Source organism: Tyto alba, unplaced genomic scaffold (assembly GCF_018691265.1).
Source record: "Tyto alba isolate M040663 unplaced genomic scaffold, T.alba_DEE_v4.0 Super-Scaffold_6, whole genome shotgun sequence".
Taxonomy (NCBI): domain Eukaryota; kingdom Metazoa; phylum Chordata; class Aves; order Strigiformes; family Tytonidae; genus Tyto; species Tyto alba.
The window spans coordinates 36,428,171-36,452,922 of record NW_024881327.1 but is presented as its reverse complement, the minus strand read 5'-3'; the positions used below and the strand labels follow the sequence as shown (position 1 = coordinate 36,452,922).

General features: G+C 38.9%; 1 protein-coding gene across 3 annotated transcripts in view; it reads right to left on the bottom strand.

The window, feature by feature from the left end:
* Positions 1-1,154: 1,154 nt before the first annotated feature.
* PPARGC1A (PPARG coactivator 1 alpha) overlaps positions 1,155-24,752 on the bottom strand; it is a 375,257-nt gene continuing 351,659 nt past the window's right edge. For all 3 annotated transcript variants that reach the window (XM_032984531.2, XM_032984533.2, XM_042808253.1), the window contains exons 8-13: positions 16,823-17,735; positions 16,167-16,271; positions 15,910-16,030; positions 6,992-7,113; positions 6,493-6,644; positions 1,155-3,572 (exon numbers count right to left, since the gene is read on the bottom strand). In XM_032984531.2, coding sequence (XP_032840422.2) covers positions 3,469-3,572; positions 6,493-6,644; positions 6,992-7,113; positions 15,910-16,030; positions 16,167-16,271; positions 16,823-17,735 — 1,517 coding nt within the window. In that variant the 3' untranslated portion in view covers positions 1,155-3,468. The remainder of the gene's footprint in view (positions 3,573-6,492; positions 6,645-6,991; positions 7,114-15,909; positions 16,031-16,166; positions 16,272-16,822; positions 17,736-24,752) is intronic.

Genomic DNA, 24,752 nt, shown 5'->3' with positions numbered 1-24,752 from the left:
TCTTACAGTAGCTCCATTAGGTCAGTGTTTCACATTATTGAAAATGTCTGTCACATAGGTACAAATTTAGAATCATCACATTATATTACATGGCTATTCTAGGTCATTTATAGATCTGATCTTATACTACAGTGATTGAAGTTCTCATTACAGCCATCAAAAAGGACACATAATCATTACCTACTGTAAGCTTACATCTGAAGGGATGAGAAGAAGGTGTGGTTGTTTTTTTTTTTCAACTGACCCAAGTATTATACCCCAGAGGGACAAACTTTCCTCTCAGTGCTGCTCTTGGTGATGGCAGCCCAACTGCTTTTCAGAGTAGTTTAGCACAGGTATTTTTCTTCAATTTCAGGCTCCCTCTGTTTGGATTTGGATCATTTTAGGTTCTGTAGGAATTACTTTGTTACAGCTCTAGGAAAGACCATAGCTTCTAAGTACCAGTTCTGTTACCTGTATTGCAGATGTGGTACTTACCACAGCATGAAAGCAACAGCACAATCTTCATCTAAAAGACACACAGAGCTATGCTGCAATTTGCCTCCGGTGACATGTGCTAATTTGAAATGTTCTTGGGGGAGAGAAAAAGAAAAGGAAACACTGAGTTTATATTTTGATAGGTTACCTACTACAGTGTCTACAAAGGATACAAATAGCTTTGTTCAGCAATCCTAGCTCTATTAATTTCATATGTAATTTGTAAATCCACAGAGGAAAGCCATCTTAAAGATGAGAATGTTTGCCAGGCCAGTGAAAAAAAAAAAAAATTGACTCATGTCATTACACCTGCTTGGTGAAAAATAAATAATCCCCCCCCAAATCCCACACCAATTTATTCATGTCAGCAATCTAGGGCAAAAGAGAATGTATTTAAAATTTAATCACAGAAATTTAAAGGCAAAATAGGTAATGCATCTGGTCCTTGAACACATGATATACTAAATATTGATTTCTTAAAAATAATTTATTGCTTTTAATATTTTTCTTTACAACAGAAGATACTCAAAATCCAGAAAGGAAAATTGTAAACTTTTAGTTTGGCATTCACACAAAGTTAAAATACCTGCATTTTTAACCTACAGAGCAACAACAAGAATTATGCAGATTAAAGAATGTTACAGTCGTAACACAGAACCTCTGAAAAAGTTCTTTTCTTTTTTTTTTTTTTTTTTTTTATTGCTATCTATCTACTGAGAAATAAGAAGCCAAAAAATCAAGCAAGCATCCAACAGGACAGACAGTGGAATCTCTCAGAACACAATATGCTGGTGATAAAATGAATGCAGCCATCAAAATCAACTGCACTGGCATGGGGGTGGAATCGGTCTTCTAAGATTGGGAGTAGGAAAGGAGATTAAATAGTTAGGTGTGCCATACGTTTAAGAGGAGTCATGAATGCCAAACAGTAATAGAATACCAAATCTATACATTCACAAGCAAATTCCAAACTTTGCTGATTCAGTCTAGAGACTTTGAGTTCAGATGAAATTCTGATGCTCAGAATAGCAGTAGTTTACTCTTGTGGTTTTTTTCTTTCCTGAAGTTACTATTTAATTTAGCAGAAGCAATGTCATCAGCAACAATGTCATGGGCACATCTGAGGCCATGCTAGTGCATAGTAAAAAAAGAAGAAAAACCAAACCACCCACTGCTTCTGCAAAAGCTGAATTTCCAAACAAAGCACTTACTCCAAACTGACAACCGTCATGCATCCTACGTATAAAATTTCCACTGGCCTTTTTATTATTTTAGTCATCTCATAATTTATAATAAATAGGATAATTGTAACTGATAAATATGTCTCTTTAGTAAACAAAGGAATGAAGGATCGGTATTTATACAGGATGCATAACTGTAAAAAATATAGATAAATACCATCATTAAACTCTGCCAATGAAAAGATTACTGGCTTCAAGAACAGTGTTTAGACACAGAATTACTGTAAAAATCATACTGTACTTAGTACCTCAGCATATTTTTATCAAATTAAAATCACAAAAATTAAAACAAAATAGCATTTTAAAAAGATTTTTGACCTCTAGTTCCAAAACTACTGTTGATACATAAAATAAAAACATTTCTTAATGATTACCCATTTGAGAGACTTTACATAAAATTATGGTATCTCCTAGAAAAATTTAGATGAGAAAATTTCATTTCCCTAACAAATTCAGTGTATAAAACTGCAAAAGAAAATCAAGCAATGAGAAAAATGTGGAAAAATACTGCAGAAGTGGTTAATACCTTTTGGGCTAGGATAATTCTTGACAAAATTCTTAGATAAGCTCACCAAAGAAGGGATGAATGTGTGTAAAGCATTTTTGCACTCAGGCACACACACACACATATACACACGCACACCCTCACCCACACGCTTTTCTGTCTTTTTTTACAATCAAATATATATAAGCGTAAGTTCAGCTTTCTACATATGTTAGTGTACAATAATTGTTTCACCTCATATAATTACATTTGAGTATTCTTGATTAAGAAAAGTTCAGCAGTTTTTGAAAAGAAGGCTGCATTTACAGTGCATAGCTGTAACAAAAAAGAACATCGTCATACAGTATGTACATAAATAAAAATACTCCATTTAACATTTGTAAATACTCAACTACTTTAGAGAATGTAGCAAATAAACTACCTGTGCACACACCCAGATAGTTATATCCAACTCTCATTAATAATGTAACACCACGTCCGCTCATTAGAATAAATCGCTGAACAAGCTGCACATTTGACCATTAACAAGGCTTTGAAAATTTTGCTGTGGAAGATCAACGTTGTAGACATTTACATGGGTGTCAGAATTAAAAGATGAAACGTCAAAATGTTAGGGAAGCTTGAGCCTTTCATTTTCTCTTCTGCAAAGACTAAAAAAAAAAAACCACAAAAAAAAGAACCAAAACCCAAAGGAAAGAAAAATCTTAAAACAAATCTAAAACAGAATGTAGGCTTCTGGGACCTGTGGTTTCTTCTGGATTGTCATATTATCACTGTATTGTGAGAAGAAGCTTCATTTAAAAAAAAAAAATGCAGTGTCTGATTCCCAGACATCAGCAGCCATAGTTCTCAGTTGTTTGTTTTTTTTTTTTTTTGTCTGTTTTTGTTCTTTTTTTGTTAAAATGCAATATGTACAGATTTTGCAGTTCGTCGTTGTACGGGTATCTCTGTGGAACTGCTGCCATGTCTCGTGGTTTGCATCGAACTCACAAGGAACGCCCGGCTCCCCCGCCACCGATCACCTGCGAAAGCAAAGCTGACACCCATGGACACGCATGTGCTTAGTGGACAGCCATCCTGCCCCTCCACTCCTTGAGCAGCTGTGTTCATGTAAACCATGGTTTTGAACAGAGAGTGTAAAGTAGGAGAAATTCCTAAGTATGACTTTTCAGTTGTCCATTATTGAAGGACATGATGTCCGTGAGGTATTCGCCATCCCTCTGTTTTCCTCAGGTGCGATGCATGTTACCTACGCAGGCTCCGCTGTGCCTCTTTAAGTAAACTATCAAAATCCATGGAGTCATACTTGCTTTTAGTGGAAGCAGGATCAAAATCATCTGAGTTTGAATCTGAAACCCAAAAGATGCAAGTTTAGGTAAGAGGCAAGAACCACTAGCGAGTACTTACATTATTTTCTCTGCACAACGAACAAGGCACTGCAGAAACAAGTCACTTACAACCACAACTTTATGGTAAGACAGAAGCCCAGAAATGGTCATCAGAGACCTTTTAGGTATGGACAGAGCTTTCTGGTAAGGTGCGGGACTTAACAAAAGCGGTACATGTCATCAGCAGTGTGGGGGGAGAACCATAAACCGCATGTACATATAAGGCAGTTAAACTCAAAACAATTTCTCCAAGGAATAAGCACCCACACACTGCTATGTATACATCTCAAAGTAGTCCTGATAATCTTGACAGATGCTTTACCCAAAACTCCACCACTGTTTTGCAACTGTTGTTTCGCAAGATCCATGTATCCAAGACTTCTCCTGAGCAAGGTAATAGGGGGATGGTTCTGCAGGAAGCCAGGGCTGCCTGCGGGCAGCACGCAGGGGATGCTGCTGCTTCTGCCTGCCCTGTCTCAGGGTCTTGTACATGTCACTACACCTCCCTGAATCTCAGATTTCTTGGGGGTTTGCTTGTTTAGAACATGAGCAATTCAGGGCAGGGCCTCTGCACCGCTGTACAAGCAATCTCAGGTGGACTCCTCAGCTTTTTGCAGCATACGTGATAAGCCACAGCAGAAATAATGGTCCAGCCCCCGTGACCTGCGATACCTGCTTCGGCTTTGCTAGTTGCTCAGACACAGACATCAGTCTGTTCCTAGTGCAGAGGAGGGATTGTACGTTTGTGGCCAGACAGCTCCAGTATGGCAATTACTGACGTGGCTGCAAGCAGTGAATTTCCTTTCAGAGTCATCCCTGCTTAACACTGACTCTCCCCAGTTCCTGTGTCACAGCTCCTTTATGAGAGTGCCCTTTTCTTGCCATTTCTCATGTTGAATTAATCAGAACTCCCCATCCACCACTATAAGACACACTGTGCATTAAATGTTCATTACAAGTTCTGTTAAGACAATATCTTCTCACAGAGGAGAGGTGTTAAACTTCTGACTACTATTTTCAAGTGTTTTCTTTCTTCTGTACTCAACCCAAGGCTGATTAATTCTCTCTGTCCTTGTACTAGCTCATGAATTTTAAAGTTCATCCTGCCATTTCCTTATGTAGCTCTATCAGATACTCCGCAAAATACAGGGAATGCAGTCTGAAGTACAGAAGCTCAAGCTGTCAGTAGGACAAAGTGAAAATACTCTGCACACAGATACTCTGGGAATCCCACTCAGTATGGAGAGACCTGCCAGGGAATACTTCCAGTGATGAATAATGTTCAAGAGGGTTCCCTTCAGACAACTTATTTTAAACCCCAGATTTTCTGAGATACAGAGACGACCCTGGCTTCCACTGCTGAAGATAAGTCAAATCAAGTCAAGACTTCAATCTGTTTTTACTGTTTTTATCAGCCTACATTTCGACAAATGCCTTGCTACCTTTTATATTTTCAACATCAACCCTATATCTCTTCAGCAGTCAATTGGCTTTTCTTAGCTTTACATTATCTGTTTAGCCACTGAAGTGAATTATAGCATATTCATTGTGAACAATATGTATCATCTTTATCATTTATTCTGAAAAGACATCAATTGGATAGAAAAAATATATCTGTATTCACTTCCTGCATTGTGCAAAGCCAAGGGCAGCATACACAAGATTTTATTAGCACTGTGTTACAGGGTTATGAGAGATTTTAATGACTGTGGTCATTTTTTAATAAAAAACCCATAATATCTGATTAATATAGATTCAATGGCAAAATGTCCCTTGTTATGTTATTCAGAAAAGAGTATCTTTCAAACCTTTAGTCTATTTATACAGGTGTTAGGAAAGGTTTAACATTTAATGAATACTTTATATTTTAAAAGGTAATTAAATCAGAGGTGAGTTTATAATGTAATATTACAGAGGATGTTTTGGTAGTCTGCATGGTCTTTTTATGCAATATACTTAACATCAGTATTCTGCTGCAAGACTTTGAACATCTCCAAACATCCTTGCAAAGGGAAGTATCATGCCCTGACCCAGAGCATAGGACAGAACCATACATTTTTGCCCAGACAGGACTAGGACAGATCCAGATGCGTTATTGCAGCCATTATGCACACTTGGGGCTGGAGTTATCACAGCATACTGGGGTCTGGAGACTGGTATGCATACTACCCCACATGAGTGAGACAGCAAACACCAAGAGATTTGCTAAGGTCGGCACAGGCTGGAACCTCTTACATCATGACTGGAAGTTCCTGCACGGAGACACCTTCATACATAGCAGCTTATGCATGATTTGAGAAACACCAGTTGAGATCCATGGCCTTTGCTATACTAAGGGTCAGATTTGATCACAAGCCCTTCTATCTTTCAAACCTGAGAAAATATGAATTGTGTTTAAGGAGTGTCTCTGGCAAGTTCTACACATCTACAGTGTAACTCATGGCAAAGTAAGAATCATAATGAATTTTTTGGGGTGAGGCATCTACTTTGTTCTCTCTTCATTGCTCATATAAATAAGGTTTTAGAACAAAGCAGTCACAGATAGCAATGAATAGTAAAGCATACAGGAGGTTTCTGTGGTGCTATCATTTCAATATGGAAATGTATTACTGAATATTGGGCACTTATTTTTGACAATGATGGAAACAGGCTTTAAAAGAATTTTCATAGTCTGAAATATCTGAAAGAAGTCAGCTCAGATTAGAGCTCAGATTAGTAGACTTTTAAACTTCTTGCAACAAGCGGAAACCACTTCCTTTACCCTCCCCCTCCAATCACCTGTGTAATATAAGCAGCAAACAAAAAAGAAGTAAACCCTATATTCTCCTGAGCTACAAGGTTACAGTTATATACTTTAATTCACACAAAGCAAAATACGTACCTAGGTCTGCATAGTTAGACTTGCAAAATTGCTTGCGTCCACAGAAGTACAGCTCGAAGTCAGGTTCATTTGACCTGCGTAAAGTGTATCCATTTTCAAGAGCAGCAAAGGCGTCACAAGTATAGCGGTAGGTGATGAAACCATAGCTGTCTCTACAATTGAAAAGTACAGTTGTGAACAAAAGAGTTAACGCACATTAGTGTAACCCCTTGGTGAAAGCAAGAACTTGCAGGAAATCCAGCAGTGGAAATGCCAGAAGTACTGCATCCATTTATCAGCATGATTGTCCTGTCATGGAGCTAAATACTTATTTCTGGGACAGGAAATCTCAACTAGCAAGATTAATAAATAAGGATGAAAGAAAATAAATAAGGTTTTGAACTCAGCATGTCATCTGTCACAGCACTTACATTGGTAACTCCCATACCAGTAATCTTACTGCCATATTTTTTTTACATATGGCAGCTCCCAAACAAGAAGTAATCTCAAAAGTTCTCACCCATCATCCCGCAAATTTACTGTGCACTCCTCAATTTCACCAAAAACTTCAAACCGGTCCCTCAGTTCTGTTCGGGTTGTGTCAGGTCTGATTTTACCCAGATAAATCACACGACGTTCTTCCTGTTGAGAAATAGCAACATGGAATGCATATTTTTAACAAATGTCTAATAGAGATGAACCTATACATATATGCATGCAAATACACATATATGGATGTGCACAGGATCCATAATTATAGTAACAGTCTCCTGTGGATGACCTACTGCATCTTGCAAGTAAGTGAAATAGTTCTCTCCTGGAAAGCATCTAGGGTATTGAAATGACACTACATTTGTCAGGTGGTGCTCCTGGAAGGTTCCACTGCTTGCTGTCACTGTTCTGCTATACACTGACAGACAGCTCCCTTTGTATTCTACTGCACCTTCTTCCCTTCCACCCTTTCTACCACTTCCCCTCCAAGACAGTAAACATTTCCAAACCAGGAGCTCCCTCTCTCTTGCCATCTATACAATACTGGGCAAAACCCATCCTAGTTGTGGAGTAGTATAAAGTAACACAATAATGGCATAAATGTACCACAGACATAACAAAATGTATAACAAACATAACATTATAAACTCAGATGACTCAACAGCTGCTTCATCCTGCAAACAGCTGTTCCACCATAATCCATACCTTAAAATAGAGGGAAAACTGTTAGGGGTCCAGAAGATGACTTTTATTAAAATAAGTATTTCTGGGGGGAAGGCAGGATGATAAAACATTTCCTGTGGTCAACCATTACATTTTGGTTTCTGCAGAAAAAAAAACCTGACTGAAGTCCTTGATTTTTACAGGCTAGGGTATCATGTGCATGTTCCTTCAACACCTGGAGCGAAGCATCAAAGATACTTTTAAAACAATTGAGTCACAGTCATATACTTCCTTCCTGAGTGGAAATGCTCAGCAAAATGACAGAAGGACTAGGAAACCCTGTGAGAGTCACTTTATGAATTTGTAGATGAACACTTTACTGAGGATAGAGACATTTAGTGAGCTGCAAGCAAAGCAAAAGGCAAAAAAAGATCTTCAAAACACTGACCTTAAGGTAATTAGGGCAAAGAAGCATCAGCTACACATGGCTTGAGTGCTCAGCCTTGATGTCTCAGATTGCCTCTGGCCTGAAGAACCCTGGCAGTACTGGCCCTGCTGCTCATCCCTTACACACCCGCACATTTGTCCCATAAATTGAACCACCACCACCACCACATTCTCAGCTGGCGTAAATCTGTCAGTCAGCAGACTAATGTCAGTTTAAACCATCAGCTTTGGCACCTGAGACTTGCGCAGAATTTAGGTGCCGAATGCTTAAGGAGCTATACTGACTGCTGAGAATTCATGACTATCGTAACCTGGAGGTGCCTAAAGGCAAATGGCACCTCAACTGTGCGACGCAAGAGGCTCTAGGGACCTAAACACAGACTTGCATTCCTGCTCAGAAACGTCCTAGCCTGAAGAGACAGGTAGCTTATCGTGTTACAATTCAGATAGAGCACAAAATGTATCTTTTCCTTGAGTCCCCACAGAAGAATAAGGCACTAGTCATTCTTGGACCACAGACAATAGGATTGAGATCAGACCAAAACACACGTAGAATCAGAAATGATCCCAATGGCTCTCCTTTACTTGTTTGAGCACTGATTTGAGATAAAGGGACCATCAGAACTCTTAGTTATGGGAGCCCAAAATCTTGGCTCCCTGTTTCCAGGAAAGCACTCTGCTCCCAAGAACTGTTAAATACAAAATAAAGAAACAATTCCTGCATCAGGAAGCCGAACCTAATATACTTGCCTCCCAACAGAAACTCCGTCTCACTAGCACACTCAGTCAACTATTTTCACTGACACTTTTCATGGCCTCGCAAATCTCAGAGGCTCAAATACAGTTAATCTAAGCTTCTGAGAAATGAAAGCGGGTTTTCAGCTCCAGAAAACACAGATCCATGAATCAAACACTCCTAGCCAAAAGCCCTACCCACTAAGGTATGGCACAAGAAGTGACCACTGGAACCACCTGGGTCCTTTATAGCTCCTTGGCCAGTCCAGCAGAGTTCCTGGTTGCTCTACAAAAGTATGCATACGGTCTTCTTAATCAATGGAATCAGGTAAGTATCACATTTAGATGCTTGAAACTACTGTCTCTTTTGATTATATAAGGAACCAAGGTGACTGCCTTGGTAGTCCTCTATAACCCTGCTGGGACAGACACTTTCATTTTTAAATGCTATGCCTTCCAAAGTGCATGGTGCAAAAGCTTCCCTTCTCTGCCACAGCAATGGGGCTTGGAGAAGCTAGCACGGCTAAAAGAAGCGTGCTCAGTGGAAGCCATAAATTTAGGGAAGAGGGGTACATTACAGACAGTTGCTGCTTTTTATCTCTGTCTCTATTGTGTTCCTGTCCAGAGCTCTGACTCTCCTGACAGAGGAGTTTGGGTAGGGCTTCTGCAAACTAGGGAGCGTAGAGTGCAAGTAACAGAAATCTGCATTTCTTCCATTTTCCCCATTCTAATTCTGCTTATTTTCAGTATGGTTGGGTGCCATAAACTTCAAAAACAGGAAAATCTGCATATGCACAGTAATTACTTTTTCAGACTGTTTTACCAAATCAAGGATTTAACCGCACTGAAACACTTGATAAGAAACAATTCCATTGATACTTGCTATTGAACCTAAATGACTGACCAGATGGAGCAGAACATAACATAGCAGACTGTCTAATATACTTTAGCTGAGATAATACATCTCGACTGAAAAAACATAATGTTTTACTCACTGACATGGAGATTGTTATATTACAGTGTGATGGAAATAACCATTGCACGCTTTTCCGTAAGTCTGTGTGCATGCCTGCACAATTTTTCCTTCTTCTATGCCTCTAATAACCTTTATATCTCTAATATCCCTTTAAGACAACTGTAATAAACCAAAACGGAACAATTAAAAAAAAGCCTGTTAAACTATCATTAAGGAAATAAGTTAAACCTGCAAAATTAAGGAAATTCAAATTTAAAGCTGAAATGCACCATATGTCCTCCACTGTGCACACATGAGGAGATGTGTTCAAGTATTTTTTTTAAGCGGAGTGCCATGATGGTATAAGGTACCGGAGAACACAGGATTCATACAGTATTGTCTTTGTCTTGGTTAACTTTGGCTTATTTAAAGCAACTATGAAGAATGTATTTGTATTCACAGAGACACCTGCCTTTTATTCCCATTAATAATAAGAGCTGTACAAGCCTAACAAATTACAACATACCTCTAAATGTTAAAGACCTTTATTTTATAATAAGTTACATGTGTAAGTCCATATGTGCATATTAAGTACGCTCTTTATTGCAATTGTTAGAGGACATGATGTATGACTTGGAAATCTAGAGAACAGCACAGAAAAGCTTCTGTTTCCAATTTAATGTGGGCAGAGCCTGCAGGAAGCTAGAAGACAGTGTTCATATTTCCCTACCAAAAGTGCAGATGACTTATTTTGCATCATAAGCTTTAGGTGTAGTTCATTGCTTTGCCAGGTAAAAAAAGGAAGAAGAGTCCAGCCAACTCCCTCAGGCCCAACATGCCTGTCTTTCAGTTTATCTAAAGCTCCCTCTTCAAAATCTTGCTCTTTCTTCCTTGCAGTGAAAACATTTGAATAGGCAGATGTGGTAGAAAATCTCAGACTGAAAAGCAGTATTTCAAGTCTCAAATAAAAATACTAAAGCATACCAGAAGTTGAGAAAACTGGACTAGGATATACTTTACACATCTAAGGATCAATGAAGGGACCACTCATCCTGCAAAACATTCACTGATGTTAAGTATCTTTTTGTCTCGCAAAGGCTTCCTCCAAAACTTTGTTTTCTCTTCTCCATTCTTAATCCTTTATTTCACAAGGAACTAAAGTGCAGACTACTAGATGTGTTAGTTTTCGCATGTTTTTTTGTACTAGGCTTCTTCACCCAACACTTGTTTGCTTTGTCTGCCTGTGGAGCTGCTAAGCAGGGTCTGCAGCCACTCCAGAGCTAACACTGATTAGTGCTGATGTCCCTGTTTTCCCTACTGCTTTTTTGTCCGTACTTCTGTGGTGCATACCTAGCTCCCCAAGATACAGGTGGTGCTTTGTGTGAAGCTGAAAGAAGAAATCCAGGGGCATTTTAAAGTTGGGTTGACAAGCATGGGCTTATCAAAAGCTCCATTGCTTCCTCCAGCATCAGCAGCTGCCTTGGTGCAAGCCCTATGCCTGTGTTGTCTTCCTTGCCAAGTGATTTCTCTCCTCTTCCAGTAGAAAGCCATGAAGACTTTTATCTTTAGAACTGGAGGCCAAATACCATTCTGAAAGTGCAGTGGGAATGGTTGGACAGAGTTTAAAAACCAGAAATGCTATGGATGGAAAAAGCCATTAAAGCTTAAGATTTTGATGTAATAATAATAATAATAATAATAATAATAATAATAATAACAACAACAACAACAACAACAACAACAACAACAACAACAACAATAAAAAATTTATTTGGATTCTGTTTTAAAAAGGAGTAAGTATGACCTCTGGGCAAGTATGAATGGCAAAAGGAAGAATCATGAGAACTGGAAAAAAAAGAATGAACATTGTACAAAATTGTCAAGTGCTGCTGTGAGGACTGAAACAGTTCAGCCACACTCCATGGTGACTGCTAAAAAAATAACGATGGATCAGTAAACCTCAAGATTTAGGTAATCCATCTGATACATTTTCAGCAACTCATACGGTGAAGTTAGAGTGCTTGGGATCAAGGCCATCAAGATGAGCAACGACAAAAAACACCCAAACTAAATATACAATGTACATCGGATCCTTCATTAGTGGAAATGCACTCCATTATAGGTTGACTCTGGTTTTAGACTTTAGAGAAGCCAAGCACTCATTTATGAAACCACCTTTCTCCTGCCTTCCTGTTGCAGAGCAATTTATTTTCTTTGAAACCATGTGTTTCTTTCCTCTGCAGTGGCCTCACAGCGCATTTATCTTCTTACTTCTGTAAGTTGTCTGGGACAGGGACTCTTGATACTTGTCTCATGGAGACTGTCAGCACTTAGAAATGAAAACTAGTAATGTTAATAGTAATTTTCTACTCAAGTATAAAAGCTGATTTTGTTATACCTCCTGGCAGCAGCCAGCACACACAGTAAATGAGTTGCAGGAAGAATATAACAGTAAGTCAGTGTCATGGCCAGAGTGGCAGAGAGCCAGAACACCTGGCTGCTCAGCATACAGTTTACCCTTTACCCCCACAGTCCTGGTGCACCATGTCAATGGGGAACCACAAACTGGTGACCCTAGAATTGAAATGTGCCAACTGTATTTCTGACACCATGCCTTGGAAAGCATTTGCCACGTGGTCTAATGAGCTGCTGGAGTAAAAGCCTGCATAACTCAGAAATTCCTGGGGTATATTAAGAAGAAAAAAGGGGTCCTCAGTCTTCTTGGAAAATCACTGTGATCTGTCTTGGTTGAGGGTTGGATTCCAGTTTCTACAAAGCCCGAAGTAGACTGCCCTATCCTGCAGTTGCTCCTCCAGTTTCATGATGTGTCTCCGCTATGATCTGGTAGCACACCATCCTTATGTTCAATGAGGACCCATTTTAAAACAAAATGGGGACCCAGTGAAATAAATCAAGATCAAACTAAACTATGCTAACATTTGCTCAGTTAACAAAAGCATCGCAATCAAAAGTATAAACAAGTGAATGAATGAATGAATGAATAACAAAAATATTTTTTTACTCTGTAACTGGAAAGTATCTTGTAGGCTTAGCCCATATTTTTCAAGTGTGACCGGTCAAAATGAAGACCCCAATCTATGAAAAAGGCACTGAATCTCCAGTAACTGGAAAGGGAAAAAGAAGGAAGAGAAGAATATCATAGTACCTTTTGAAGTCAAGCCACCTGTATATAGTTGTGTCTAGACAGGAATTCAGGAATCCATACAGGGAAATGCTAGCCCAGGCTTCTAGCTGATCTGAAGCTACTTCAGTGAAGGTGGTGAGTGCAAGACTGAAGAGGCAGCCATTTAAACACACCTCTATCACATAGCATGAGCACAGGCTTCTAAAACAAGCCTCCTCAGCATTCTGCCAATATGCCTTCACGTCTGCCAAAATACAAGCTGCCTGCACAATCAGAGGGCTTCGCTTCACATATGGCTTTGACAGATTAAAATATGTGAATTTTTTTCTCATTCATTTTTCCTATGTTTCCCACTCTTCTTGTCACATGGAGACTAATTCTAGATATTGAACCAGTAATACCTGATGGCTCTTAGCTCAGGCATAACTTCTGTTCCCTTTCCACTGTGCATCCTTTCTACAACCAGCTTCTGAGATCAGAGCACAGTGCTTCTCATGAAGAAAAGCCACCTGCCCTGTGTAACACCTGAGGCATTAGCACTGCCCAATCTTTGGGCTACTCTTTTAACAGTATCTGGAGGTATGTGGCCATGAATCAGTTCTGGCAGCAAAAGAATGGGCTAGAAAGAAAATAAAAAAAATCCCCAATGCAGAGAGCAAAGAAATCTAAATTTATGGGACTATAGAAAGAGTTCAAGGAAAGAGAGAGGAGATTCTTGTGGCTGAACAATAAATTTGTTGAGTCCCTAAAGAAAGGAGTAACACAGAAGAGACCCATAAGCCAAAAGGAGTAAGAAAAGAAGCAGAGAATGCTAGAAATAATAAAAATTTTATCATTGACTTCATGGGATCAGGACTTCTCTTTCTCTGCCATCCCCTAACCCTTACTTATTTGTACAGGGAATAAACGGGCATGATTCAATACAGATTTTTAAAGTAAAAGTGCTGATAGACTTTGGATAAAGGAGTTAATAGGTTTTCATCCACATCTCCTGCAGCTCTTACACAGGTGGCTGGATTTTAAGTTTTGCCCATGTTCTGTTTATTGATATTTATTTTTTAGTTATGATTTATTAATATTTATTAATAATTTCATTAATGAAGTTAATTATCTTAACAATGCTCACTTTAGAAATAAAATAAATTCAGCCTTGGTTTTGAGACGTCTAGAATTTTTAACATAGGAAGTTACGATGCAGCATACCTAGAGGTTTTTAAGTTTCTTTTCTTTCCTTTTTTCTTTTTCTTTTATTAGCTGTTTGCCAAATATTTGTTCATTTTAAACTAAATCAGATTTTCTATGTCCTCAGCAGGATTTGTGTTTATTTATACCAGTAAGGTACAGTAATTGAGAAGTAGCAAGATACACCTGTGACAGAGGTCTGCTTGAATCTCTAATTTGTGTTAGATCTGAGAGAGAACAGCCAGTGTAGGTTACAATTGCTGGAAGGTAGTGTTCATCTCAAAGCAGATGGAAGCCAGATATTTTAAAACTAACTGCAACAATTGACTTAAATATAGCCCTGTCTGAAGCCAAGAAAAATCAGTCCATTGCCTTCACTGAATTTCAGATCAACACAGCAGAGGATGTTACTAGCTCTAAATCTCATGCTTTTCAAAATACACCTATCACCTACACTTTGTAGACAGGGCACCTGAAGCAGAGAAAAATGAAATGATTTGATGAAGCTCACTAAGAACAATAGTAACAGAGACAAAAATCAGAAAATTAAGGTGTCTATTCCCTCCTAGAACTTCTTGTTGCTGTAGACTACATCAGTCTCTATCAATGTCTACACACTCCCAGTTCTGCAGGTGTAAGTATTAGGAGAAATGCTGCTAAGTATGTGACAAATCACTTTTTACTACAAAGTCCAGTAAAGGCACTGGAAAAAAGACCTATTCATTTTGGTGAGCTCTTGACAGAGCACTGAGAGAAAATCTGGAAGTGAAGATAGTGTCCCAGTCCACACCAGTTCATGGAAAAAACAGAGCTCAGCCAGAACAGCAGTGAAGGTATAACTGATCGGAAAGAGCAGGACACAGAAAACCAAGTGGAGAATGTTAAAGTGAGCCACCAAATGTGCTTAGCAACTACAAGAGGCGTCCATATTTATAGCAGCTCCTGACTGAATTTATAAAAACCATCACACAGTTGCCAATGGGGAACTAAAAGGGGCCATAAGCCCCCCGTTCATTTAATAGCCATTCTTCTGTCCTACTGCTACAACAGCCAAGAGAGTTGCTCATCCCCACACGGGATGAGCAACTCTCTTCTTCGCCTCAGGTATTTCAGTTGTTTCACACAGAACATTGATGAACAAAATAATTAAATAATATATATTCATTATGAAAGGGCCAGTGCTAAGTGACATTTTTAAATTGCATCACGTCTTTAGACTATTTATTTTGCTAAAAATAACTTAAAAATTAACCAAGTCACAGACAGGAAAAAAAAATTAAACTCATGCCTTTGGATCCCAGTTTTGATTCTGTTATCTGTACCCTCTGTACAGCCAATTACAACTACTATGAAAGTCCAGAGATTGGTATATAAGCTGACTCCTTATATTGCTTATGTAAAAAAACAGGAATATAGAAAATAGACACTGATTACTGTCACTCTGGTAGGTGAATATAGTATAAAATGCAGGTTCACTGATAGATCTGTATAAGAAATAGACTGGTTCACTTTTAATTTTCTGTTGTCTGGGATGAAACCTCTTTCTAGTAAGCCCTTTCTATCTGCTGACTGTGACAAACTTGGAGACCTGCAATTTACAGAACCTGAAAAAATTAGTATTGTAACATCAAAACACAAACTGTTATGAAAACACATATTTGCCTAAAATTTGAAATACCAAGAAATACATGTAAGTAGATATTTGTATTTTTTCTTTTATAAAAAAAGAAAGAAAATAAAATCTGAGTTCTAGCTTTAGAAATCTATGAAAAGAAACAGAAATCTATTTCAAAATGACAGTTATCTTCACCGTGCTTACAATTGCTTTCTGCCTCTGCCTCTCCCTTTGTTTGGCCCTTTCAGATTCCCGTTTTTCATACTCTTTGCGGTATTCTTCCCTCTTCAGCCTTTCATGCTGATATTCCTCATAGCTGTCATATCTAGGAAACATAACTTAGTCATTAAATCAAGCACCTGCATTTGTGAATGTAAAATTAGTAATACAATTTCTGCAATGCTTCATTATCTCTTGAGAAGCAGATGCAAAGCAAACCAAATGCAGGCAAAATGCACTACCTGGGTCTGCGACTGTACGGTGATCTGGATCGTGATCTTGCACGTAAGGGAGAACTTCTGTATGCTCGGTGTCTACAGTGGCTGGACTCATAATAGCAACAAGATCTGCAGGAAGAAACACATTCACTTCTGTCATTCAGTTTGAATCTATTGACACCATTTTCCGTCTCATTCCTGAACTCACAATTTCTTCTAAGCTACCAGTGAGATTTTCCAGTGACAGTTTGCCATCTCCTAGTCAACTAAGGGGTCTCAGGTGATTTCCCCCTGGGGTCCTTCAGTAATGTTCCTGACTGAGGCTAACACAGAGCAGTCAGCGACTGCCAACTTCATCTGATAGGGACTGCAGCTAGATTGGCACCAGGCAGCTAGCAGATAATGGGAAAGGTTAGTTTTATGTATCTCTCACCAGTTGCTCTGCCGGTGACCTGACTGGCTCCACTCAGTAAGTGTGAACTTGGCAAATTTAAAGGATACTAGCAACAAGTCTTTCTGTAGCAACCTTGTAACCTTCACAGTTAATCAGCTCAGGAGCAACAGAATCAATTGCACTGGGTTATTTCTTGGGGTTTTTTTCTTCCTTTCAAGTTGCTTTGTTTTAGCTGTTTTCCTTCTTAACAACTACTATGATGATACATGAATTTGCTACACCGTACCTTGTCGAGGATCTACTACAGGGCGACCTTGATCTCGATCGGGAATATGGAGAACGGGAACAAGACCTGCATTGAGGAAAGGACCTTGATCTTGAGCGTGTCCTTTGGGATCTTTGAGAAAATAAGGATTTGGGTGGAGACACTGAATCTCTGCATGGAGAGTTAAAAGAAGAGCAAGAAGGTGATATATCAAATAATGAATAGGCTTGTGTCCCATCCCAAGGGTAGCATAGTTTATCACTTTCATCTTCACTGTCATCAAACAGACCATCCATTGCTGGTCCTGAATTTATAAACATAGGTAGTTTGGAGAATTGTTCATTACTGTAATCACTGTCTCTTAGTTCTCTGGTCTTATCTGCTTCTTCATCAAAAACAGCTTGGCTGGGGTGACCAAAATGCTTATTCAGTTCAGCCCGAATTTCCTGGTCTTGGAGCTGTTTTCTGTTATTACCATGGGATCCCTGCTTACTTGTCTGTAAACTCTCTTTCTTGAAATACTGGTCTTGTTCTAAAGAAGAACAAATCTGACACTGCCACCCAGGTGAAGAATCCTTAAATTCTAGTTGTCTGGAGTCCTGAAGTTCCTGGGATATTTTAATGTGTATTTCCGATTTTGAATTCACAGATTGACAGTAGTCATGGTCACCAAACAGCCGCAAACTAGGCCGTTTTGTCTTTCTCTCCTCATGTCCACTGGACAGTACTGTAGTCTTGCTAAGCTGTGCGTACAGCTCAGACTGTTCTGGACCCTTCTTGATTGGGTTATTTCCTTGAGAACCAGAAGACTCACTATAGCGGGGCTTTTTTGAAGGTGATACAACAGTCTTGCATGATGACTTCGGCTTAGGTGAAGTCCTAAAAGGATTATCTTGGTTAGCTTTATGAGGAGGGGTCGTAGGTGGAGTTAGGCCTAAGGTGAAAAAAAGGCAGAACAAAGTATTTTTAAGCACACATACAACATTTATAAAGGTGGCTCATATGCTTCTTTAAAACAAATAGAAAACAAGATCCATTCTATGTCACTTTAATTTAACGCTACTAATATTGGGAATAAGAGCATTTAGGGTGTGAGACACCAAAGATCTGGTAACAACAACAGCAACAGTACTAATGCATTGCCATTGATCTTCAGCATCATTTCTGCCCCTTCTCTTCCTCCCTGACATCCGCCTCTCTCTCTATAGATTTTCACAAAAAAGATCAAGAGATAAAAAACAAAACACTTTTTCATTAAAAATCAAAAATATTCTGATACAAAAATCAAAAGTCAGAAGACTGACACTACTGAAAACTTAAAGAAATTAGCAGACAAAAACCTGAATAAAAGCAAGTCCAAGAAAAATAAATGAGTGCTACCAAGGGAAACTTGGTAGGATGCAAAACTTGAATGCAAAGTGCAGCAACTCTACCACTCAACTGCAACAACTTTTGTCTCCACAGTTCATTAACTTAGTAAACCATTGCTAATGTATGTATAATACATTCTTGTAAGCATAACTAATATATTTTGCCTGAAATGTGGTTCTGCAACTGAAACCCAAGTGAACAATAGGACAACTGCAACTGTAATGAACCACTGAATTTAGAAATAAATATTAGTGAGAGTCATGAAGTAGGGAGTTGAAATGAAACAGTAAGTATTCAAAGACTAAAGATACCACTAATTAAACCACGATTGTTCACATAACTGTAACAGATTATACCACTATGGTGAGACAAAATTGCATGAAGGACTACAGCCCATTCCAGTAAAACCTGGAAACTGAAGTATCATCTTCCAATTGTTTTTATAAGGGTAGAATATAACTCTCAATATTTTCTGTAGAAATCACAGAATTTCTGCAGACTTTACAAAAGGATAACCCAGGACACCAGGGCAGAGTAACAGCAAACTGTAGCCACTGTCTGGGAAATAATTGCTCTTCAGGAAGTTACTTACTGTGTTATATTTGAAAAATTTACTTCTGTCCAATTGACCTTGAAATAATTCAGAAGTAAATATACTTAAAATTAAACAAGTTAGTCCAAGATTAGGGAGCTCTCCTAGATAATCCAGACCATCCTTAAGCACTCCAGAGGCTGACGCTACCCAAGATTTCTCCTTGTCCAAGCAATGAGCTTTCCATTACTTCCTTAGCAAGAATGAAAAGGGAGGGTAGTCACACTTACAGGAAATGTGTATTTCAAACATGGCTATAGAGTTTTGTTTTGTATTTTTAACCATGCAACAGAGCTCAGCAGATCAATGCAAATGGAACATGTTTTATAGTGTTTTGCTGTAAAGAAGGAAAAAGCGTCCATCAATGCACAGTGCTCCCTAAGGAGCACAAATGGAGACTGGGAGTCCCACTGCATTAGCTGCAATGAATTTGTTCCAGAAAAAAAGAAGATAGGAGTACCAAGGCATGAATACTTGATGTGAGAGAGAAACTTTATTTTGTCTGAACACTTGGAAAAAATAGTTATGAGCTACCGGTGGCTATGTGAAGACTTTGCTTAATGCCACAAAAGTTGGGGAAACTGAAGAAAAGATAATGACACCTAAAGCTCTAGTTACCTCAAGTTTGAATTTAGTAGTGAAAAAGTTTTGTGCAAAGTCATCACTGTTAAACTATTCTCTTTGAGTCCTCAATATTTACTTCCTTCCCGAAAATTTACTTGAGTCAGCAGTATACATTTCACACTTTATCCACCTCCTCACTAACAAATATTTTTGACTACCAAATGTTTGTTAAAATGAAGAGAACAGTCCTCTTCAAAATTCTACAGTAATAATTTCCGGGTTAAAACTTCAGGCTCAGATTCAACAAAGATCTGAGTACACAAAGACTGTTTTTAAATTTTAAAAATTTAGAACTGTCACTTTTACTCATGAAATTATACAGCCCATGAGAAGCTCTGGAATTAGTTACTGTTTTTTTGGATGTAGTTTTAAAGAAAGAATGCAGGAGAAATATAACCACTCCATAATGAACATACATATTTAAGAATTTCAGGCAAAGACACTCCAGAGGTAATCCAACATTAAAAATAAAATATTGTTTCCATTTCCACTTCTTTAAAGCTAGCCCCAGCAGGAAGCCAGCTAAACACAGAGCACAACAATTTCCAGAAGCCTGACAAGGAGTCCAACAATCTTTAGAGGAGGGGAGAAAAAAAAAAAACAACAAAACCCTACCAAAAAAACCCTCGCAAAAGTACAGACTGAGCTAAATTTACTGGCACTTCTCTTGCTGGCAGAACTGTACTGGGGACAGCCTAAGAAAGGGCTTCCTCGTGGCATTTTGGCTTTTTTCCTGGTTTGCAGCAGAAGCAGGAAGTGCACAGGCAAGAAGAAACAGATAAAAGTTGGAAAATGTTCATTTAACTTTTGAACAAGCCTCCATCGGGGAATGGAGGAGGGAGTGAAGTTTTGAATTCATGTCACTGCTACGGAGTCCACCTTCAGCATGTCCCGTGACCAATCTCCAAACCATGAACTTTGACAAAACCAGTTGGCTGCATATTTGCTCATCTTCACACTAATCTTCACCAAAGGCCACGATCCCACATCAATGGTGTTACAATATTCTATAACCATTGGATTATTTTATATATGCCGATTTCTCCACCAATGAGTACATTTTAGCGTTGACAGTACAAGGTATATTCTGTGCTCTCTCTTGAACTTAGCAGGTTTTGACAGATTTATGGAAGGACAGATGGCCATTACGGGCTGAAGGCTGACAAGAGGCAGTTCGGAGCATTGTTAACACACTTGCACAAACTCTCAGCAGTGCAGCGCTGTGCAGAATGTAATTCAGACTATAGCTTTTTTATTGCTGCCTATTTTCTTTTGTCAAAAGAGCCTGCTGTGCACAGCAACAAATGGCTGCCATTACCCAGAATGTAATGGGTGTCAGACAAATCACGTAACACAAACAATCAAGAGTATGTAGGTCATATTTCAACAGAGCACAACCTTAGCAATATTTATGATTACTGCATTGAAATGTGCTCTATAATAAACAAGTACCTCTACATCACTCACACTTATGTACTTCTGCACAGCAAATCTGTTAGAAGTGGTACATACTCTACAATCATCCCCCTTAAACAGTGTTTTTTCTTTTTAAAGTAAAAGGCAAGTATTTTTTCATGACATGCTATAAAACCATTTTCTTTGTAGGGACTTTTCTTTAATTGAATGGCTTTGGTAAATGGTACGTTTGCACTTTGCCTTGCTCTGTCTATATACTATGAACTCACTCGGTGATCCTGTGCTTGAAAACAGTGTACATCAATTTGCCGGCACTGCTGCTGAAGCAGCACTGTCCTCCCCATGTCTGTGCAACAAAAGGTGTTTGCATGTGTGCTGACTCTGTTGCCTTGGCCAAGTGACTTCTTTCAAGAAAATCTCTGGGAGAGTGAAACTACCTTTGATACATTCCAAAACTCCACTAAAAAGCCCTTTTACTAACTCATTTAGCTCTGCTAGCTTGATAAGCAGAGATTTGGGGAGTGTCTTTGCATAAAGCGTGACATCTCGACTTTTTAGGGCTGATTTGCAATGCTGTTTTACATAGACATTGATCTTTTTAAAACTCTACTTTAATTGTTAGCATTTAAATGTTTGATGCCATTTGTTGTGCTTTGAGGGGGCTTAGAATTAGTGTCTTTTGGGGAACACAGCCCTGGGACCTTCCTACATGTGCACTGGGATTTTGAGAGGTATTGAAAATGAATTCTTTTACATCTTTTAAAGTTTGAAAATGGATTGTCAAGGGAGACATTATTTAAGGCCACTTAAAACGCTGAACACAAGGTAACAGCTTAATTCAGTAAAAGAATCAGAAGAGCTTATGTGTGGCAAAAGATTGCAGAAGCCAGGAAAATATAATAAAATTAAATAGCCATCATATAATAAAAAACTACATGCTTGTTGAATATTCAGTTTAATCCTGTTGTCAGTGCTGCAGAGAATAAACACAGATGCCCGAAAATATCAAATGATTTACTAGATTTTATTCCCTCTGGACAACTCTCTGCATCTCCCATCTCACTTTATCAGAAATCATTCTGAGGTCAAAAAAATTCTTATATGATAGATTAGAAGTATTTGTTCTGACAACTAATAGGTAACACAGATCTAAAGGTAGGCAAATAGCAGGGTATGCGTATCCTTAAGGATGCTCATGGATTCCAAATCACTATTCAAGCTGGTTGTGTTCATACAGCCTTTTCTGTCATCTTTCTGAAGAAATCAAATTTTGTACCCAAGAAAGACTGGTGAGGAGTTTTATGCTCAAGTAAATTACAGGGAGCTGTGTGCAAATGAGAGATGTTTCACCAAGTCACCTGTTGTAGATAAGAAGGTGGAAATGGCCTTCCAGTTACTGATTGAGCCTTAAGCCTGTAAACTTGCTTCATGCACTTACATGATGGCTTTGAGTATTTAGGAGTGAAGGTTTAAAGATACTGAGAGAACAGAGCAAGATGAATTTCAAACATTTAGGAGGCACACCATCTAACTTCTGACACTTAGAAGTTCAGCAGAAAGTCTAAGACAGTCATTGAGGAGCCCTCGATCACCAGGAAAAACAGCCACCTCCAGAGGTGAGTCAACCTCCTGGTCCCTGTGCCTGTAGATGCCCCCTCAACCTGACTGGAAACAAAGAGAAAAGAGGTCCTCCAGTGACACAGAAACATCCCATGTTCCTGGAAGACACTAGAGAGGTTCAAGCCCACAACCTCTTAGCAACGTGTTGGCAATGCAGCTAGATATGGAAACAAAGGGAGAAGGACCTCTTGTGAGCCTCTTACTCAGAATGAGACTCACCTTACACAGAAATTTTATCCACTATGTTATCACCACCTAGGACTCCCTCCATATCATCATGTTCTGGTCCATCTTTGTTAGAATAGCACTAGAAATCAGCTGCACAAGTTGGGCTTTTAGATAGTAATGGACTTACTCCTCTATCATAGGCAACTTATTTAAAGGGCATTCAAATAATTCTTATGTGTGGCCTGAAAACACTTAAAAAAATATTTGTTCCTTATAATTTGACAAATCAGTGCTTTGACAATTTTAGGGAGTACAAACTTACATTCACAACTACTAACAAATCCATTGTAAAGCAAGTGATAGCACCGGCAAGAGAACAGTTTCAGTTTGACTTTAGATACGAGAAACCAAAATGTGTCTGTGACGAAGATTGATGGCTCATGTGGGAAATGATTTTATTTATTTATTTTTCTACTCTATAGTTAATTCATCAGTGAGGGAACCAATGTTGTTTTCAGCAGAGAGATCAAGGGAGCCGCTATTTATATTAAAATACTTTGTGCTTCGATAGTGTGAGCAGCACTGCTAATGTTCTTTTCAATTCGGCAGTAAGATCAAGGCAACTCCTATTTAAATTATAATAAATAGTGCTTGTACAGTGTAAACTGCCCTATATAAGGACAATGAGCAATGCGGTTATCTGGATATAATTTGGAGTTGCCAGGGTCTCTCTAAAGAACTCCAAGGTATTATTAATCACTACTGACACTGGTTTTTTCTCTTTTTTTTTTTTTTCCTCCCTGAAGTGGGTCCCAATTCTGCCATGATTTACTTACATACGGTGTGAATTCTTCAGTACTCGAGGTTGTTTCTGTTATGTACTTATCTGCTTCCAGCACAAGCAGACTCATGACACAAGCCACTAACACAATACAAATGGCTTAAAAAGTAAGACACGCACAACCACTCATCTTTTCATAAATTTATATACATATATGATTATAAAAATAAAATCTATGTGTATGTGAAGGCAGAGTTTAATACACCTACCAAGTGATGAAATACAGTCTCTTGAAATCGCCTTGCCAGGAATTGTGAAGATCAGAGCAAGTGCAACATAAAGTCCACGAGCCACCATTGCATACAGTGCTTGGGAATACTGCCCCAACTCCCTGCCCACACATACTCCACCAACTCTTATTCTTCCTGATTATCATCGGTTTATTTTCTAGTTAGACTCTATCTACTTCCAGAGGGGGGAAAAAAAAAAATCATGTTTTCATAGTACAATGTTCCTGTTCACGTATTCGTCCAGTTGTGCTGTTTCTGTTTCACAGCTTCTGATGCATTTTTTAATGTGCTAGCTCTCCTGGTCATATTGTCTGAGACAACTACAAAGCTGTTTTGTTTCCTCCTCTGTGCACAGCTGATGAAGCGGAATGAATTTGGTAACACCAAGACCATTCCTGTTGCCATTGTGGAGGCAATATTAGAGGACTATCCAGGGGTCAGACCGACTCCCAGTTTCTGTCTAGTCAGCTGATGGGAAGAGCGGGCTGCTGACTTTCTGGCTGGGAGAAAATACTGCTCCCTTCAGTGATTTCAAGGGTTGCTTGTACCACTCTGCTGTAGTCACCTCATCTGCCCCTTTCAGTTGGCAGCACTACGCACCGAGTTACCAGTATGCTTACAAATGGGCACCCTTGTGCAGATTTGCTCTCCAGCAATGATGAAAGAGGCTTCTCCATGCTTCAGGCCTACTGGCACTGAATAGGATTACGCTGCTGCATACAGTGAATTTTGCCTTGTTTGTGTTGGTTTTGTGAAAAGGCGGCTCATTGGAAGGATGCTTCCTTTTGTCACGAGAGGAATGATTAAGATTGCATGTTTTCATGACATGGCAGAAGAAAGTGTGCATATTTTAATGCTGAACTAATGAAGAAGTTTTTGAAAAAGTGCAGTGATGGTTGTAGGGAAGTGAAAGCCCAAAGTACATACACACATCTAGTGCTTAGGCCTGCTGTTGCATAGAGCCACTGAATTTAGGGGCATCAAGTTGATTTATGGTACCTGAAGACATATTTTGCAATGCCCCCCAAAACGATAGCAATCACATAATGTACAATCCACTGTTTTCCTGAGAGAAACACATGCCAAGTA